The 18,976-nt window shown below is 53.8% G+C and overlaps 1 protein-coding gene and 1 long non-coding RNA gene across 10 annotated transcripts in view; one reads left to right on the top strand and one right to left on the bottom strand.

Moving 5' to 3' along the window:
* Positions 1 to 18,976, bottom strand: part of ADGRE5 (adhesion G protein-coupled receptor E5) — a 35,674-nt gene that overhangs the window by 11,899 nt on the left and 4,799 nt on the right. For 4 of the 9 annotated variants that reach the window (XM_034657896.1, XM_011227239.3, XM_034657899.1 and 1 more), the window contains exons 1-2: positions 6,309 to 6,433; positions 3,095 to 3,288 (exon numbers count right to left, since the gene is read on the bottom strand). In XM_034657896.1, the coding sequence (XP_034513787.1) occupies positions 3,095 to 3,288; positions 6,309 to 6,418 (304 nt within the window). In that variant the 5' untranslated portion in view covers positions 6,419 to 6,433. Of the gene's footprint in view, positions 1 to 3,094; positions 3,289 to 3,865; positions 3,913 to 6,308; positions 6,434 to 18,976 lie in introns of those variants that run through there. The other 5 variants (XM_034657902.1, XM_034657900.1, XM_034657897.1 and 2 more) reach the window with 2 other exon arrangements.
* LOC117801868 lies at positions 6,436 to 8,084 on the top strand. Its single transcript, XR_004624630.1, has 2 exons — positions 6,436 to 6,547; positions 7,015 to 8,084. It is a non-coding gene; the product is annotated as an uncharacterized LOC117801868 (long non-coding RNA).

Below are 18,976 nucleotides of genomic sequence, written 5' to 3'. Positions count from 1 at the left end.
CGGGCTTGGGCTCTGTCCATCACTAATGAGAGCGAGCAGCCCTCCCTGGACCCCAGCGCCCACAGCAGAGTGTGTGCCCCCATCACCTCGGCCTGGGTTTCAGACTGAGGGTGAGCAAGGGGCCCAAGCCCAACGGGGGTCTTGGCTCCTGCTGACCTGCGCCAATAGTTCAGCAAACAGACAGGAGACAGGTGGCCCTGGTTCAAATCCCAGACCTTGGTCAGATGACCTCACTTCCCAGTGCCTTGGTTTTCCCATCTGTCGAATGGGAATGATGACGGGCCGCCCTTCCTAGAGGCGTGTAAGAACCAAGCGCCTGAATACCGCCTGGTGTGTCCGAGTGTTTACTATCATCGTTTCTTTACGTGAAGGTGTAGGGGTTGGACCAGGTGTTCTCTCAGATGTCCCCGAATCTAAGATGCTCTGGCCCCCGCACCCTGGCTGGGGGACACAGGTGCACGTGCACCACACCTACCACATCTGTCAGCCCAAGGACCGGCTTGAGACCCAGTGGTGACATTTCTCCCCCAGCTCCCCCCACACAGGAAGGCACTGTGGGCTCACGCTGGGGTGGTGCTCTTCTCCTGCCACTCTGGCTGCTCAGGGGCACCCTATTCCCCAGGCATGTGTTTGGGGGTCATCCTCAAGTCAGCAGGGGCTCTAGGGATGGGGAGCTCCTTGTTCACCAGTGAGAGACTAGGAGACACTGATGGAGAGAAAATAAGGAGAGGGAGAGAGAGGAACAGAGAGAGAGAGAGAGAAGGAGCCAGAGACACAGAGACAGGAGAAAGAGGAAGGAGGGAACAGACAGGTGGGGGGAGAGAACCAGGCAGAAGTTAAGGCAGTGCTAGAGATAGAGAAATAGGGAACTCGTGGAAAGAGAGAGACCAAGATGGCAAAGAACGCAGAGCTAGAGAGATTGAGAGAGAGATCGGGAGACAGAGACACAGTTAGAAGGACGGGGTGAATGGAAACGGGGAGGGAGGGAGGGAGGCGAGTGCCTCAGCAGCAGGTGGAGGCATGGGAGGGGCTGGGGGTGACGTCTAGCCTCTGCCAATCTCGGAATGCTGGCAAAGCTGTGGAGACCCCAGTTATCCGGGGAGACCCAAAGTGGGGTGGTGGGTGGAAGGGATGGGGGCCGGGAGGGAGGGCGGGAGGGCATGAGTCACTTCCTGGGCCAAGGGGAAGGGATGACTCACACTTCGGTGCCCCTGAATGGGGCTCCCAGGGGAATTCTGGGGTCGGTCATTGTGAACATGGCTTGAGGGGCTGTGGGGTTACAGACTTGAGGGTACCCCGACCATTTAGCTCCTATGTCCCGACCGAATGGATATCCCTGAGGCCAGTGGGGGTCCAGAGATTCCCCCCTCCTAGAAGTCCTCCCAGCCAAGTTAAACTGAGGGGGGAATGCCCTTCCCTTCCCTCGAATGAGAATCCCTCTCTTCCTCCTCTCTGGCCACAGGGCTTGGCTAGTTTCTCCCTCAGCCATGACCCATGACCCACTTTGTCTTTGCTGGACAGACCACAAAATGACCTTCCCTGGCAGGGTGGGACCTGGACTGATTTGTCCCCAGCTCCCAAAGCCCCAAATGGCAACAGTCATGCTCAGAACTGCCCTAGGAGGCAGGGGCTCTTGTCATGTCCATTCTACAGATGGACAAACTGAGGTTTGGAGCCCAGAAAATGCTCAGGAATAATCTGGTGAAAAAAGGGGGACTGAGGAAAGTGGAATCGAGCGCAAAATCCTAGACCCTGGAGTGGGGGGAGGTTCCTTTGTGCCCCATCCCCTCCACTGGGGCTGGGCTGGGATCCCCTCCCCCACCACCAAGGCTGCTGGGCCAGGCCTTCTCCATCTGGGGCCTTGGAAGTCGCCCAAACAGGAGCCGGGAGAGGAGCTGCTGGTCATCCGCTCCAGGTCCCATCTGGTTTGCTTGCTTGCGGAGCCCTGAGCAATAGATTCCTGCATAGGGACCCTGGGGGGAGGGGCGGGACAGTCACCCTCCTCTTGCTCCTCCTGCTAAGGACCCCCTAGCCCAGACCCCAGACCCACCAGCGTCCTGCCCAGAAGGCAAGAAGACAAATTAAAATAAAAAATAAAGTACCGTTTGCTTAATTCTTACTGTGGACTGGGAATAGTTTGTGTCGAACTCACTCAACACTTAACCCTATAAAGTGGAGACCAGGCTCCCCCCATTTTACTGATATGGAAAGTGAGCTCAGGGGCTCCATGACTTGGCCCCAGGGACACATGGCCCCCCATTAGGTGTGGCCCACTTAGACTCCTGTCCTTGCTCCTGAGGAAAGACAAGGTGGGGCTATTGGGGGAGGCCCTGTACTTATGTCTGCTGCCCTGGGACAGCACAGGGAACCCCCGTCCCTGTGGCCCAGGGAAACTCTGGTTGGGGCACCCCAAATGTCATTTCTTCACTCTCTTTGTTGCCTGGTTGCTCAGGCAACAAGCTGTCCCGATAACCATAACCGTTAGAGACACCCTGGGTGGGGCGGGAAGGGAGGAGGGGTGGGGGGGGAAGTCACAGTAAAATATCCAGTTCAAACCCGCAGCTGGCAAAATCCCTTCAAGCCGTGGTGGAGTCCTGCTGGGTCTGGGGGGAGCAAGTGTGGGGGTCTCTGGGGCTGCCCCTGTCACTGAGACAGTGGGGGACATGTTGGGGGGACCCCCCCGCATTGCAGGGGTCCTGGCTCCTAGCTCCCCAGGATCCCCCATGCCCTATGTTAAAAGCAGTTGCCTATAGGGTCCCGACAGTCACTTTTTGCCCCCTCTCCTTCCCCCGCGCCTCAGTTTCCCCTCCTAGGGGGCAGCCCCTAAAGCGTCTCTGGGACAGAGCTCGGAGATCTGAGTGGGAGTGGGGGCTCCTAGAGCACCTTGGGAGTCTCTGCCAGGGCAGGGGGTGCCATGGCACTGCCAACCCCCTCTCTCCATGTGCCCGCCTGACCATGTGGCTTCCCCTGCCGCGGGGGCCCCAGAGCTGCCAGCCACACCTTCCATTTCTCCACAGGACAGGGAATGCCAAGGCGCCAAGGGGTGCTTTCCGCAGCCCCCTCGTCCCTCCCAGAGGGGCCCCCAAGTTCTTACCTGGAAGGAGGAGAGGGAAGCTGCGGCGGCGGGGGCCTCCCATGGTCTGCACTGGCGGCCGAAGGAGCAGAGGATGGGCAGGGCAGTCTCCCCCGGCTGGCCAGCTGCGCGGTGTCTCGAGGCTGGCCAAGACTTTATGAAGCGGGGGGAGGACAGCGGCTGGCCCAGGGCCCTCCCCGGAACTGGCGGGGCAGCTGGAAGCCAACAGGAAAGTGCAGTAAAAACACAGACCCAGAGGCGTTGCACGGGCTCATACACACGCTCACACGCACGCACGTGCACGCGCACACAGGCGCTGGCAACCTGCTCTGCTCACAGATCCTCTGCCTCCAGTTCCACCATTGGAGCGACTGACAAACTCTCTGGCCCCCATGTGCCCGGGCTGGCTGTATCCCAGCGCAAAGAGGGGCCGTGCGGGCAGGGGTGGATGGGAGTCCTGCATGGGCTCTTCTTGCAGGGGTATTTAGGTTGGGGAGACCATGTCAGAAATAGCTTGGGGCTCGCCTGTCGGGGGCGGCTCTGTGCTCCCTGCCTTGGCATGCCTGCTTGAGTCTCTGGGGCGGCATCTGAGCCAACAGCAGCCCCAATCCCCACTTTCCAGGTGGGGAAACCGAGGTAGAGAATCCAGAGTCCAAATGGGAGCTGGGGGAGCTTGAAGGGGACGTTCCTGGGTGCCAGGCAGGCACCAAGAGGAGGAGCTGCAGGGCCATGACTGCCATGCTCCCTGAGTTGGCCTTTCTGGGCCAACCTTCCCCTCGGTGGGAAACTTACATCTCAGGGGCTCCTGGGCACCAACAGAGCATCGCGTGATGAAAGAGTCGTTTCCTTTTCTAATAAATCACATGACTGGCTTGTCTCCTGAGCCATCTCATCTTTTTTTTTTTTAATGCTATTATTTATAAAGCACTGAATTGGAGCCAGGCCTGATTCTCTTAGCATTATCTACGTATCTATTTTAACCCATTTACTCTGCAAAACTCGAGGCAGGTGGGGCTATGATTCCCATCTTACAGAGGGGGAGGTCGAGGCACAGGTCACAAGTGGCCGAGGAGGAACCCGTAAGCAGGCAGCCCAGTCCTCGGAGTCCCTGCCAGAGCTCAAGGTCCAGAAGAAAGCGTCTACCGAGTGCTAAAGTGTCTTTAACACCTTGGTGGCCCTGGGGTTTAGCCGGGGCAGTACCCACCTGGCACCCAAATAGCTGGTTTTCTGTTCCTTGCTATCATTTGTTTTTCAATTTACCAACTCTTCAGGGCAACAAGAGGGTTTTGCAACTAGGATGTCAATATAAAATTTCCTTTTAAAATGAATGGTTTCGGGGCTGCCAAAGTGTCGAAAATTAAAGAAAATAGTAAGTACATGATAGGTCGAAGGGGGAAGATTGCTGGTCATGGAAAAAAAAGGTCACAAATGGCTGAAAGCAGAGAAGTGTTATCCCAGAGATGATTGAACGCCTCCACCCCTGGAATTAACCCCTTCCTGTCCTCTCCCTCCTATCCCCATCCCTTCGTCCTGGGTGGGGCATGGGAAGGGTTCTGCCAGGGGACCCAAGGGGCTTGCGGGGGGAGGTGAGACGACCCAGGAGAAGGCTGGGGGGTGGGGGGCGCAGAGCAGGTCTGGAGTGGATTTTTGAATTTTTTTTCCAGAACCTGGAAACCTCAGGGCTGGACATCCCCTGCCCACAGGACGCAAGGTCAGAGAGCTGGTACCTGGAGAAGCTGGGGCTGGGGGGTTCCAGCTTGGGGCAGGTAGGGGGAGCTGCCCTGGGTTTTGTCCCCACACCTATCTTCACCCTCAGTGACCATCTGTTCTTTGGTCTTTTCCTCCCTGGTACACGTCTTGGGCGCTTGAAGCAGGTCTGACCTCCCTGGGACTCAGTTTTCCTGTCTGGTGAATGGGATTAAAATGCCTGCCCACTGGCCTCACAGGTCAAGGTGAGGTCAAGGTGAGGAAGGAACAGGGTAACAGGAGAAAAGGCTTGGAGATGTTGGCTGCAAGATTGGGGAAGGGACAAAGAAGGACATCCTTATCATCGCCACCACAGTCTGGCCTGTCAGCAAGTCCTGGGGCCCTGCCTTCAGATGGACCCAGAATCTTCCACCTCTCCTTCTCCCTGGCACCCCCTCCCTGGTCTAGGTCTGTCACCTCCAGCCTTGGTGTTCTGGCTCCTGCCCCCACACTCTGTTCCCCTCACAGTGGCCCAAGGGCACTTGCGAATGCCTGAGTCAGGGCACACCCCTTCTCAGCTCAAGAGCCCTCCATGGCTCCCACCTCACTGGTAAAACCCCAAGTCCTCCCACAGCACGTAAGACCTGGCACAATCTGCCCTGTCACCTCCGTGACCTCACCTCCTCCTGCTCTTCCCATGCTCACTTGGCTGCAGTTTTCCTTGTGGAAAAGTCTGACCTCGGGGCTTTTGCACAAGCTGTTGGCTCTGCCTGGAACATTTTCACCCCAGATAACCTTCTGATTCCCTCCCTCCTCCCTTTCATGTTTTCCCTCAATTTCCTGACCCACCCCTCAAGTCCAAATGTAATCCCCTCCCATCTACAGCACCCCAACTCCTCCCAATTTTCTCGATTCTCTGTAGCACCTCGCCACCTCGCATCATGGACTATACCTACTTACCTTGTGTACCTTCTGCCCCACTCGCCCTAGACCGTCAGCTCTGGGGACAGGACTTTGGTCTGTTCGAGTCTCTGCAGTGCCGGCTCAAAGCCTGCACCCAGTAGGGCTCCGTACCTAGTAACCCCCTCCATACGCACCCCTGTCGCTGCCCCCCACTGAAGGAAACCCCCTTCAGGCTTCCTGATCTGGCCCGTGCTGGGGTGTCACACTGTTCCTCCTCCTTCCCTCTGCCCTGGAGTTCCAGCCCCGCTGACCTATTTGGCAGCGCCCCCCCCCCCGACAATCTTGTGACCTCTGTTCCACAGCAGGGAGGCAGGGACATGATGGGTCCCTATTTGTCAGAAGGGAAACTGGCACCTGGAGGGTTGGGCCGCTGGCAGGAGTTTCCTCAGCTAGGAAGTGGCTGAGCCAGGACTATTCAACCAATAATAATAACACGACTGCTTATACTGTATGTATTACATTCTAGTACATATTTTTATTATTGTAGCTACAACATTGAACAGATCATCCTGGTGGAGGATTGTACTCACCCAGCACCTACTGTATACCTGACCCCTTCTAAGCACTCTACGGGGATCGAACTCACTTATCTTCCCGACAGCCCTCGAAGGCAGGTGCTGCGATTTCCCCTTGACAGGCGGGGTAATGGAGGTATGGAGCCGTGAAAGGACTTGCACAGTCACAGGACATGCCCATCGCAGATCAGAGGTCCTGGGCAAACCCGAGCTCCTCCCCTTTGCGGAAGATCATGTGGTCTCGGGCAGGTGATGTCCCTGGGTCTCAGTTTCCTCATCTGTGAAATGGCTGGAACCTCGCCAAGCTCAGGTGAGAGTCATAAAGGAGAGCACAAAACGCAGAGGTGTAGATAGGAGTGGACTCTCAGTGAACAGCAGCTGTGGCCCTTAGGATGCCCCCCTTCTCTTTGCGGTGGTCGGGAGGGAGACAAGGGGACCCCAGTGTCCTGCCTCCCGGCTTCTTGTGCTGCCTGCCTATGCCCAGCACCCACGCAAGCCCATGCTGAAGTGGGGGGTCAGATGGGGTCTCTGGCTGGAGGGGGACTAACAGGAAGCCCCTGCCTGGGAGACAATGGCAGAGGAAGGGGCCGGGCCAGCCCCCATGCGGATGAGCCCAGCTGCCGGCTCCGGGAGGGCGGCACAGCTATTGTGAGGCCAGACAGCTGTCCCCAAGCCAGGAAGCCCCAGGAAGCCAGGGAAGAAAGTGGGAGGTGCTGGCCGACCCTGACCCCCGACCCAGGGCAGGCCTGACAATGGGTTCTTCATCTCCTCCTGCAGGCTGGACACCTGGATTCTCCCGAGGAGGCCAGGCCCCCAGCATCCACCTGACGAGGGGCTGAGGGGCTCCTGGTGCAGAGCCCCGCCTAGCCCCAGCTGGCATCCTCCTAACCCCCGCCACCCACGCTGCCCGCTGCCCGGCCCAGCCTGGGGAGTTAGGAGGCAGCACTGAGCCGTATTTATAGTTCCCTGGCGCTGCTAAGCAAACTTCTAAATATAGACGCCGAGCTATTTGGGGCCTCGGCCCTGGGGTGGAGTGGGAGTGGAGGGCACCGCACGTGTGCCTCCCTGGCCTGGGCCCTTGAGACTGCTTGGGCCTCTCAGTCTCCTGGGGCTGAGGCTGCGGGAAGGGGGGTGATGGGGGGCAATTTGTCTGAATGGGGGTACACAGAGAGAGCCGCAGTGGAGTTGCCCAAAGCCACAGCAGAGGGGAACTGCCCGAAAGGGGTGCAGGCGCATTCCAGGCCCACGAGGAGGGCACACATTTGTGCCTGGTGTCCCCAACATCCCGTTCCTCCACTTCTTTCACCCCAAGATCCACTAGGGTAGGGAAAGTGGACTGAGGTATCACCACAATGTTCTCAGCTTCTAGGAAATAAAGGTCCCCAGGAAGTTGCAGGGACAGCCCTGAACCCCAAACAAACCCCAGCTCCTAGCAACCCACTTCCCCTTCCCCATCAGTGTTGATCTCACTGGTGGCTGGGGGTTGTGGGGTGGTGACAGGGCTGGGGGGGGTGGGGCTATAAATAGCCGGTTTATAAGCAGCTGCAGAGCTGGCTGGGGCAGAGGGTGGCCCTGGAGGCCAGAGGGCTTCTGACGGACAGCTGGACCCCAGAGTGTCATGGCCTCCCAGCAGTCGTCAAGATTTGGGGAAGTAAGGGGGATGCGAGGGACAAGATGCTTAAAACAAACAGGGTCAATGATTCTTTAAAGCAGCACCTTAAGCCGGTGGCCATTGAGACTTGAGTGAAATCTTAGTGCTTCCTCAGCTCTGGGCTCACGGGAACATCATACAGTCAGTGAAAAAGAAGGCCTGGGACGTGCCACAGAGCGGCTGGCCCTTGGCCACATGCTCCTTTCTTCATTTATGAAATGGAGGGGCGCCTGGCTGCTTCAGCCGATGGAGCGTACAACTCTTGATCTCGGGGATGTGGGGTTGAGTCCCGCATTAGGTGTAGAGAATGCTTAAAAATAAAACTTTTTTTTTTTAAAGTAAGCTCCACACCCAGCGTGGAGCCCAACACAGGGCTTGAACTCGTGACTCTGGGATCAAGACCAGAGCTGAGATCAAGAGTCAGACCCTGACTGAGCCACCCAGGTGCCCCTAAAAATAAAATCTTTAAAAAAGAGAGTGAAGTGCAAAAATCTTCATTTATTTGACGGGTGTCATGGTAGAAAATTTTTTTTTTCAGCTCTCCTGAGGCGTAATTGACAAATAAAATCGTGATAGGCTTAAAGCGTACGATGCAACGATTTGATCGTTGTCGAATCCTGAGGAAAAAAGACGTGCCCAAAGCCCCACACGAAAACCAGCCTCATTCTAAAGCTCACACACACAGAAAATGAAACAAGAGTTCAGCTTTACAAACATATGTAAGAACACTTCTAAAAAGCCAGTTGGGGAGGGAGTAAGAAACAGAGCTCTGGATGATGGAGGGAGGGATCTGGGTCCTGTCCCAGCTCACGGTGGGGTGGGGGGGTTCATGGATATGCCTTATGGAATTAAAAAAAATTAATGAATAACGTAAGTTAAAGCAGGTCATGGATAGACTGATGGTCATTGATTCTGGGAACCGGAAGTCTTATAAATATTTTTTGGAAATTTTCAAATGTTTGAAGGCTTTAATGAGAAGCATTTAGAGGAAGCCAAGAGAAATGAAAACCAGGGCAGGGGGGGGCCCAGCTGGGGACAGGGAGCAGTGGGGGTGGGGGCAGGTGGCAGTGGGCGGTGTGGTAGGAAATGGCAGCCACCAACAGGAAGCCCTGCAGCCCTGAGCTGGGAACGCTGGGCGACACTTGGGGGCCTTTCTGCCTCTTCCTCACAGAGTTCTCAGCCTCTTCCCCATTCTGCAAGGCTTTCTGGGAGTGGGGGGATCTGCAGGCAGGCAATGCCCAGTGAGGTCGGGCTCCTTCTCCAGGGGCCCTGCAACGGGGTCCCGGGTTGTGGGACGGGGTGGGGAAGGAAGAGAGTTCAGCCTGAGTGCCCACATCAACTTCTCCCTGTGCCTCGGTATACCCATCGGGGCTCCCTATGTCACCGGTCTCTGGGGTCCTGGGCCACGGTGCTGGTGCTGATGGTCATGACCAGTCCCAGAAAGAAGTGACATATTTTGGGAGCCAGGAGCCTCAGAAAGAATAAGCCCACCCCCAGCACTCTATCAGATTGGGGTCTCCCTCCTTCAAACCGGAGAACGGTTTGGCCATTCCTCACGGTGTTAAACAGAGTGACCCTGAGACCCAGCAACGCCACTCTTAGGTAGATGCCCAAAAGAGCTGAAGGCAGGGACTCCAGCAAATTGGGGGAAAGAACCCAAGTGTCCATCAATGGGTGAATGAATCAACGAAATGTGCCACATCCACGTAATGGAATATTAGCCACAGAACGGGAAGGAAGTTCTGGTACACACCATGACATGGATGGATGGGCTGGTTGCACAACTTGTGCCAAATGCCACTGGATTGTTCACTCTTGGATGGTTAATTTTATGGCATGTCTCACCTAAATGTAAAAAAAAAACCCTAAGCAGGTCATACACTGTCCCCCACCCCCACCCTGGGGATCCCTCCTGTCACAGCCTCTCTTCTGTGGCTCCTAGGTCACCCCTCAGTTCATCTTGCTCCTGCCCTGAGAGGAACAAGTACTACCCTTCTCCTTTTACAGATCTGACGGTCATGCATTCACTCAACAAACATGGCTTGACCGGCACTAGGGATGCAGGTGTGAAGAAGCCAGGCCTCAACCTCTGCCCTGTGGGGCTGACATCCCAGCCCCAGAGAAACCCACGAATGTGACAGATAAGCATGCTGCGAAAGACGTTAGAAACAGAAAAGTAGTCAGGCTAATGAAGGATGGAGGGTGTCGGGGGTTCCCCAAATTAAATAGGGCAGTTGGGGAAGGTCTCACCAAGAAGGTGGCTTTTGAGGAAAGACCTGAAGGAGGTGAGGAAGGAGGAGCCATGAAGCTTTCTGGGGAAGAGTGTTCCAGGCAGAGGGAACAGCCTGTGCAAAGTCCCTGAGTCTGGAGCATGCCTGGGGTGGAGTAGCAAGGAGGCCCGTGTGGCTGAAGCCAAGTGAGTGAGGGAGAGACAGGAGGGAGAGACATAAGGGGTGAGATGGTGTGCAGCAAGCAATAAAGCCAGAAGTGATATTCCAAATACTTAATACCCAGCACGGCATGACCAGCCAGAACAGTACCATCAACCCCATACGGCTTCTCTCCTGTGCTCTCAACTCCAATGGCCTCTACTGAGCACCTGAGGGACCTGGACTCTCCACTTATGGTTTCCACTGTTCACTGTCTGCCGCCATGGCTGTGTCCCCTGTAACTTTAACAGCGCCTGCTCCGTAATGGTTGCACGGATGGGTGTCAAAGTCTGTGTTTATCGTGGCTGTATCTTTGACACCTTTAAACATCTCAGTAACCTCTGTCCATTTTCATTTATTTTCCTTTTTATCTTTTAAAAAATTTTTTAGAGAAAGAGAGAGGGAGAGGGAGAGAGAATCTTAGGCAGGTTCCACATGCAGGGCAGAGCCGACCTGGGGCTCGATCTCATGATCCTGAGATCATGACCTGGGCTGAAATCAAGCGCCCGATGCTTAACCGACTGAGCCACCCAAGTGTCCCACCTTTTTGTCATTTTCTTCCTTTCTCCCTCTCCCTTCCCTCCCCCCTTCTCTCTTTCTCTCTTTCTTTCAACAAAAAGAGCAGTCCCTTTGCTCCACAGCTGAACTAGAGGGTGGGGCCACAGCTCTCAGTTTACTGGGAGCGTAGGCATAGCCTTGAGAGCGAGTGACTGCCTCAATTTTGCCCCTGGGTGCCTCTCTGTCCCCATCCTAGTCCTCGCCCCTACCAATGCAAGTCTTTTTTTCTGCCGCTTTCCACTTCTGGGGATGGCTCAGATCTCCTTTTGTGGTAGTGACGTAACAGTTCCTTTCAAAATAAATTCATTTAAGAATTAGAAGGAAAGGGGAAGCGAGCTGATTGAAGGAACCATCTGTGGTCCACGCAGGGAGGAATGGATGGAGGGTGTTTGTGAGAGCCTCTGATCAACTCCCTGGCATGGGAGGTGGCTCGCCTGGGGTCCGTGCACGGGTGGGAAGCCACCTTGGTCCTCTGTGGGTCCACATCCCGAGGTCTCTGTGAACCAGAGTCGTTAAAATCCCCAGACAAATGGCCAATAAGCACAGCAAAAGTTGCTCAACCTCACTAATCAACAAGGAAATGTAAGTCAAAACCGCGGCAAGATACTAGCTGTAGTTTCTCAAATGGCTACTATTAAAAAACAAAACAAAACAAGTGTTGGCCAGGATGTGGAGAAATTGGAGCCCTTGCGCACTGTTACTGGGCACGTAAAATGGTGCAGCTGCTGTGGAAAACAGTCTGGTTAAAAAGTCAAACAGATTTTCAGCATGTGATCCAGCAATTCCTCTTCTGGGTATATATACTCAGTAGACGTGAAAGGAAGGTCTCAAAGAGATATTTGTACACCCAAGCTCATAGTGGGTGTACAAGAGCCAAAAAGTAGAAGCAACTCAAGTTTCCATCAATGGACAAATGGATAAACCGAATGTGGTTGAGTCGCACAATGGAATATTATTCAGTCTTAAAAAGGAAGGAAACTGACACACGCTGAAACATGGATGAACCTTGAGGACATGACGCTGAAGGCAAAAAGCCGGTCACAGAAAGACAAGCACTGTCTGATTTCACGTATACGAGGTAATGGAATCGGTCACATTCACAGAAACAGAAAGTAGAAGGCTGCCAGGGGCCAGGGAGGGGGCGAATGGGCACTTATTTCGTGAGTAGTGAGTTTCAGTATTACAAGATGAAAACGTTCTGAAGTTGGTTTCACAACATCATGAATACGCTTAACGCTGCTGAACATATATGTAAAAAATGGTTAAGATGGGGACGCCTGGGTAGCGCAGTCGTTAGGTGTCTGCCTTCGGCTCAGGGCGTGATCCCGGCATTCCGGGATCGAGTCCTACATCGGGCTCCTCCGCTGGGAGCCTGCTTCTTCCTCTCCCACTCCCCCTGCTTGTGTTCCCTCTCTTGCTGGCTGTCTCTGTCAAATAAATAAATAAAAAATCTTAAAAAAAAACCCCAAAACATTTGTTTTTAAAAAAATGGTTAAGATGATATGTTTAAGGCTATATGTTTTTTACCACTTAAAATTTTTGAAAAAAAAAAAAGAAAGAAAGGATTCTCTGACCCAGACTCCAACTTGGATAAACATGGAGGGCAATACGGTGAATGAAATAAGCCAGTCACAAAAAAAAAAAAAAAAAAAAAAAAAAAAAAAAAAAAGCCAAACCACAAAAAAACAAACACTCTACGATTCTATTTATATGAGGTCTCTAGAGTGGTCAAATCCATAGAGACAGGAGGTAGAATGGTGGGGAGTGACCGGGAGTGTTTCATGGGGACAGAGGTTCAGTTTGAGAAGATGAACCAGTCCTGGAGGTGGCGGGGGAGGGGGAATGGCTGCATACCAGCGTGAATGTGCTTAATGCCCCAGAACTGGACAATTAAAAATGGTTGGGATGGCAAAATTGAGCACATTTGAAAAATGATGTCATGGGGGCACCTGGATGGCTCAGTCTGTAAAGCACCTGACTCTTGATTTCTGCTCAGGTCACAATCTCAGGGTGGCGGGATCCAGCCCTGCAGTGGGCTCCACCCTAAGCGTGGAGTTGGCTTGAGGGTTCTCTCTCTCTCTCTGCTCCTCCCCCACTTGTGCTCGTTCTCTCTCAAATAAATAAATAAAATCTTTAAAAATAAACATAAAGTCCAGGGGACCTGCCAAGTGTCAAGAGTCTGGGACCTGCCCCCCAGGGAGTCGTACCAATTATACCTTTACTCCTTGTACGCCTCCATCCCTACCTGGCCCTCCCTGTCTAACCCCAAACACCCAGCTGCCCCTTCGGCCTCAACCCAGGTGCTACCAGGTCCTTCCAGGCGCGTAAATCCCTGCCCCACCCACTTGTGTGGCCATGTGACTTGCTTTGGCCAACGAAATGTGAGCAGCCGTAACACACGTCCTTCCGGGCAGAAGCTTTAAGAGCAGGTGCGGCCATACCGTTTTTTTTTTTTTTTCCTTTCTGCTACAGCGAGCTGCCTTGCGGCAGGCAGTGGTCGAGTGAGAAATGAGGTCTCTAATGTGTTAAGCCCCTAAGATTTGCGGCTCGATTGTTACCGCGATGGAACTGAGCCCGCCCTGACTCTGATGTGGCAGCTGGCATCTGAGTCCCCTCCTGGATGTGCTGATGAGCTCCTCCTGTGAACCCCAGGGCTGGACCTAGGGTAAGAAGTGAAGCGCTCACCTCGGAAAGCAAAATACGAGGCGGGTGCCAAAGAACTCAATAGTCAAGGCGAATACTGTTCTTTCTAATGCAGTGTTTGAAATCGTCAAAATTCATGCAAAATATCCATGATAAATAAAATAGAAAAAACTTAAATGAAGATGGGGTCAGTCACAGTGATGGGCCGAGACATCCAGTGCCTGAAGCAAGGGGAAAAAAATCTATGTGTGCCTCGCTCACCTTGCTCTAGTCTCAGCCCTGGTAAACACCCATGATGTTTTGCCTGGGGGCATTCTGTGGCCCATGTGGATGCAGGTGCGAATTGGGAGGGAATCGACATCCCTGAGAATAAACCTCCATCACTTTTGATGGGTCGATACCCTTGCTCCCTCGCCCCTCTTGTGGGATAATGGAGGTGCATGTCCTACACAATGTCTCAGAGGTCCCCAGGGGGCTGAGCCCCAGGTGCCTGCAGTAGTACTGCACTCATTCAAACTCTCTGTATTTGCTGCCTGCCCCTCCCCGTCTTGCTTCCCAGCTTCCGCACTCCTGCTTTCTAGGATCCCGTTCTTACAAAGTACCTGCACTCAAGTCCTTGTCTCAGGCTCTGCAACTGGGGGAAGCCAGCCCAAGGCAAACGTCTATTACAATTTTTTTCAACATGGCAAACACGATAGCTCCTGATTCCCCTCCTAACCTCTGGCCAGACGTGGTGTGTTAATGGTCTATTGCTCTGTAACAGATTACTTCAAATGTAGGGGCTTAAAATAACAGCAAACTGTCTCTGTGGGTCAGGAATTGAGTCTTGCTTCTCTGGGTCTTCTGCGTCAGGGTCCCTCCTAGGCTGCCATCCAAGTGTCAGCTGGGGCTGCAGTGTCGTCTGAAGGCTTGGTGAGGGAAGGATCCATTCGCAAGCTCACTCATGTGCTGTAGGCAGGATTCAGTTCCTCATCGGCTGTTGAGGAGGTGGCTCTAAACTCTCCACATGGGGGACACCCGGGTGACTCAGTCCAGCTCAGGTCATGATCCTGGAGTCCCGGGATCGAGCCCCAAGTCGGGCTTCCTGCTCAGTGGGGAGTCTGCTTCACCCTCTCCCTCTGCTCCTCCCCGTGCTCACACTCACACATGCTCTCTTGGTCTCTCTCATAAATAAATAAATAAATAAATAAATAAATAAATAAATAAATAAATAAAATCTTTAAAAAAAAATAAGCTCACTACATGGGCCTCTCTCTAGGGCAGCTTACAACATGACAGCTGTCTTCATTGGGCAAGCAAGAGAGTGAGAGAGACACACGGACAAGCAGGCAGAGGGAGCAAAAGGGAAGTCTCAGTCTTTAGTAACCTAATCTTGGAAGTGACACCCCATCACCTTTGTCCCATTCTTTTGTTAGAAGTGAGTCACAAGGTCCTGCTCACACTCAAGGGGAGGGGATTACACAGGGTGCATATACCAGGAGGCAGGGATCATGGGGGTCATCTTGGAGGCTGTCCCTTCTTAGTGTATGGCTTGACCACTGGCTGAGTTGCTCAGGCCCCTAATGGGGGTGCCCTCCTAAGCTCCTCTCTTTCTGTCATCCTGTCTACAAGGCCCTCTACCCTAGTTCCAGATGGCCCCTCTTGTCCTACCTCCTTCCCTGATCCTGGACTGGCCATGTTGGTCTTCCTTCTCTTCTTGAAGCTTAGTCGCACCACAGGGTCCTTGCACCTCTTGGTCCCTCTGCCTGGAATTCTCTGCCCTCAGATATTGGCATGGCTTCTCCTTCAGGTTCTCTCACCAGACTGCCCTCCAGGTGTCAGCTAGGACTGCAGTCTTACCTGAAGGCTTAATCAGGTAAGGACCCACTTCCTTGTGGCTTTAGTTTCAACATGAAATCCTTAAAGATGTATTCCTGGTCCACCATAACATTTAGCCCTAGTCAGTAAAAGAGTTAACTCTGCAGGTTTGGGGTGCTCGAATCCGGCACATTCTGTCTGCAGGACTGGTCCTTACCTTGCTCCTGGGAGGTCATCTTTAAGCTCCTGGAGTGTCCTGCCTGATAAGAGTGCCTGTGTACCTACATGCCAGATAGTCTATGTTCACAATATGACTTATGGTGAGGGCCTTGCGCCACCATGCAGTATCAGCTTGACCTCTAGAGGGAGGGAGCCTTAGGTCAGCCACACGAATGGTCAGCCTGCCTGTGTCACCAACTCCCAGAAAACCCCTGGGCACCAAGGTGAGTTTCCCTCGTTGGCAGTAACACTGTTGCTGGGAGAATTGAAGGCTGTCTGCGTGACTCCATGGGGAGGGGACACCTGAAAGCTTGTGCCTGGTCTCTCCTCGATCCTGCCCCATGCACCTGAGTCCTTTGCTGATTTTATTTTTAAAAGATTTTATTTATTTATTTATTTAGAGCAGGGGAAGGGCAGAGGGAGAGGGAGAGAGAGAATCTTAACTAGACTCCACACCCAGCATGGAACTTGACAGGGCGCTTGATCCTATGACCCTGAGATCATGACCTGAGCCAAAATCAAAAGTCAGATGCTTAACCCACTGAGCCACCCAGGCGCCCCCCCCCTTGCTGATTTTAACTGTAGTCTTCTCCTGTAATAAATCGTGACCATACGTATCAGAGCTTTTCTAACTTCTGTGTATCCTAGGGAATCATTCACCCCAAGGGTGGTCCTGGCTCAAGTCCCCAGACCCCCAGCCATCCTCTCTGGATCTTCATTGCCCTTGTCACTGAAGGGTACGTTCTTGCTCGTTTACTATTTCCTGTCTCTCTCCTCTGGATCAAGGGCTCCAGAAGGCCAGGACCTTGTCTGTCACTCTCACGAGAGGCGGAAGAGTAGAGGGGTCAGGGGTCTGGTCCTGGCTCTGCTACTTTCTGGCGGTGTGGCCCTGGGCATCCAACATCCACTCTCCTTGCTCCAGTCTCCATGTCTATGAAATGGGAACAGAAGCACTCATTCCTCCTTGGGAGGCGGGTGGGCGGGATTTATAAATGCCTGCAAAGGTCTTGGTAAGTGTAGCTTCTAAGCACCGTCACTCTGCCTCCCCAGTAGCTGGGGTCCGCAGGTCAGTGCTCATAAAGAGTGAATGAATTAGGGGACACTTCCGAAGCCTTTGACATAGGGAGGCAGGAGGGGAGGGGGACAGCCCAGATGCTGGGGATGAGGAGGAGCACAGAAGCCAGACGATGGGAGGGGTGCCAGGGAGCATCAGACGCCCACCCTGTGGCTCTCTGGCCACACACAGGCCCTGCCAGGGGGGCTGCCTGGGGAGCCGGGCCTGCTGGGAGGAGGCCCGTGGGAGTGGCAGGCTGGGTAGAGAGGCAGAGGGTGGGAAAAACCAAATCCCACGGTCATGGCTCCTAGGAGGAAATGTGTGGGAGGTCTGGGGGGGTCAAGGCAGCTGGAGCCGGGGCTGTGGGCGGGCGCCGGCCAGGCCCCAACGAAAGGCTGTGTTGGGCGGCTGCCGGTCTGGCCTGGCCTGGGAGGAGGCCTCCTTGCCGCCGGACACCCTGGAGATGTTGCCAGACGCAGCCCTGGCCCCCCAGGAGGAATGTGCCCCCCTCCACACCCCCTGCCTCTAAACTCTTCCACATAAGGCTTTCGGGGGTGCTCGTGCCATATGAATTCAGGACAAAGGAATCAGAAGCACATGGACTGGATTCCCCAGGGAGGAGAAGTTCTGGAAGCCAAGACTGAAGGAAGAGAACAGCCAGAGGGGTACTGGGATCAGACTTGGGAGGCAGCGGGAGGAGGTGCCTGGCTCCAAGCAGCCTTCGCAGCCCCTGAGTTCTCAAATTAGGGCCATGCCTCGGGTGCCACGAGGGCCTCACATGTGGCCGGGGCACCTCCCTCTACCTCTCTGAGCCTCTGTTTCTTTCCTTAGTGGCCCAGATGCTCAGCTCAATATACTTGGAGTAATCCACGCTCTCTCTGTCTCTGTCTCTATCTCTGTCTCTCTCCTGCACCAGCAAACCCTGAGGGCTCTACTTGCAAAATCCAGCCAGAATCCACCTGCTTTTCACTGCCTTGAGGGCCCCTGCCTGGATCAGCTCCATCTATCTGACAGAGGTCCTGCCCTTCCAGCTCCCACACGCCCTCTCCCCCCAGCAGTTCCCCCAACAGTGGCCAGAGGGTGCCCTTGAACACCTGAGTCAGATCCCGTCTTTTGTCGACTCAGGAACCCCATGGCTCCCATCTCAGAGCAAAAGCCAAAGTCCACCCCATGACCCAGAAGGCTCTGCAGGCTCTGCCCCGACCCCCTCCCCTCCCCTCCTCTGCTCTTCTCACTATTCCCTCCAGCCCACTGACTTCCTCACTGTTCCTGGCATGCTCTTACCCCAGGGGAGCACTTACAGTCCCCCTGCTTGCTGCCCTCCTCCCCTAGACCTCCACATGCCTCTCTCCTCGCTGCCTTCAGGTCTTCACTCAGACATCACCTCCTCGGAAAGCCTTCCCCAACCCCCAACTTAAAACTGCACTCTCTCCGTGCCTTCCTTATTTTTCGTAACACACCACCATCCGACACTGTCGATTTTACTTCTTGGTCTGGCTTCCTGTCTGTCTCCCCAGGAGAACGCCAGCTCCATGAGGGTGTTGTCTGCTTTGTTCCCTACCCGCGTCCCCAGTGTGCAGAATAGGGCTTGCTCCGAAGGCACCTGCTGGTTTAATCAGCCGAACGGTGCCGATCCCGTCTGCAGATGGTTGGAGCGACTTTTTAGTAGCTTTATCAAGGTGTAACTTACTTAGCATGTAATTTGCCTACTGTATGTGTTCAGTTAAATGATTTCTAGTAAATTTGCTGAGCTGTGCAACCATTACCACAATCCAGCATCTGCGAACACTTCTATAACCCCAAAGTTCCCTTGTCCCCATTGCAGTCCCTCTCCACTCTCCTCCCCTGCCCCAGGCAACCACTCTTCTGCTTTGTCTCCCCATAACTTTGCCTCTTCTAGAAATTGCACATAAATGGAATCATACAATTTGTAGTATTTTGTGTCTGCCTTTTTCAATGCAGTATGGTGTTTTTAAAAATTTTTTAAAGATTTTATTTATTTGTTTGAGAGAGAGAGACCATGAGCTGGGGTGAGGGGAGGGACAGAGGGAGAGGGAGAACAGACTCCCCGCGGAGCAGGGCACCTGACTGTATGGACGGACCCTGTTTTGTTTATCTGTTCATCTGTGGATGGCCATTTGAGTTGCTGCCGCCTTTGAGCCATCGTGAATAATCCTGCTGTGAACAGTTGCGCACACATGTGCTTTCGTTGCTGGATTATATGGTCGGTGTCTGCTTAACTTTTTAAGAAACTGTCAGATTGTCTCCCAAAGCGATTCCCGCCACATCTTCCCCAACACCAGGTATCATCAGCCTTTCTTATTTTGACTGTTCTGAAGGGTATATGCAGCATATCTCATTGTGGTTTTACCCTGCATTTCTTTACCG

The sequence above is a fragment of the Ailuropoda melanoleuca genome, chromosome 4 (assembly GCF_002007445.2).
Source record: "Ailuropoda melanoleuca isolate Jingjing chromosome 4, ASM200744v2, whole genome shotgun sequence".
NCBI lineage: Eukaryota > Metazoa > Chordata > Mammalia > Carnivora > Ursidae > Ailuropoda > Ailuropoda melanoleuca.
The sequence above is the reverse complement of the archived record's forward strand: the minus strand, read 5'-3'. Positions and strand labels throughout refer to the sequence as shown.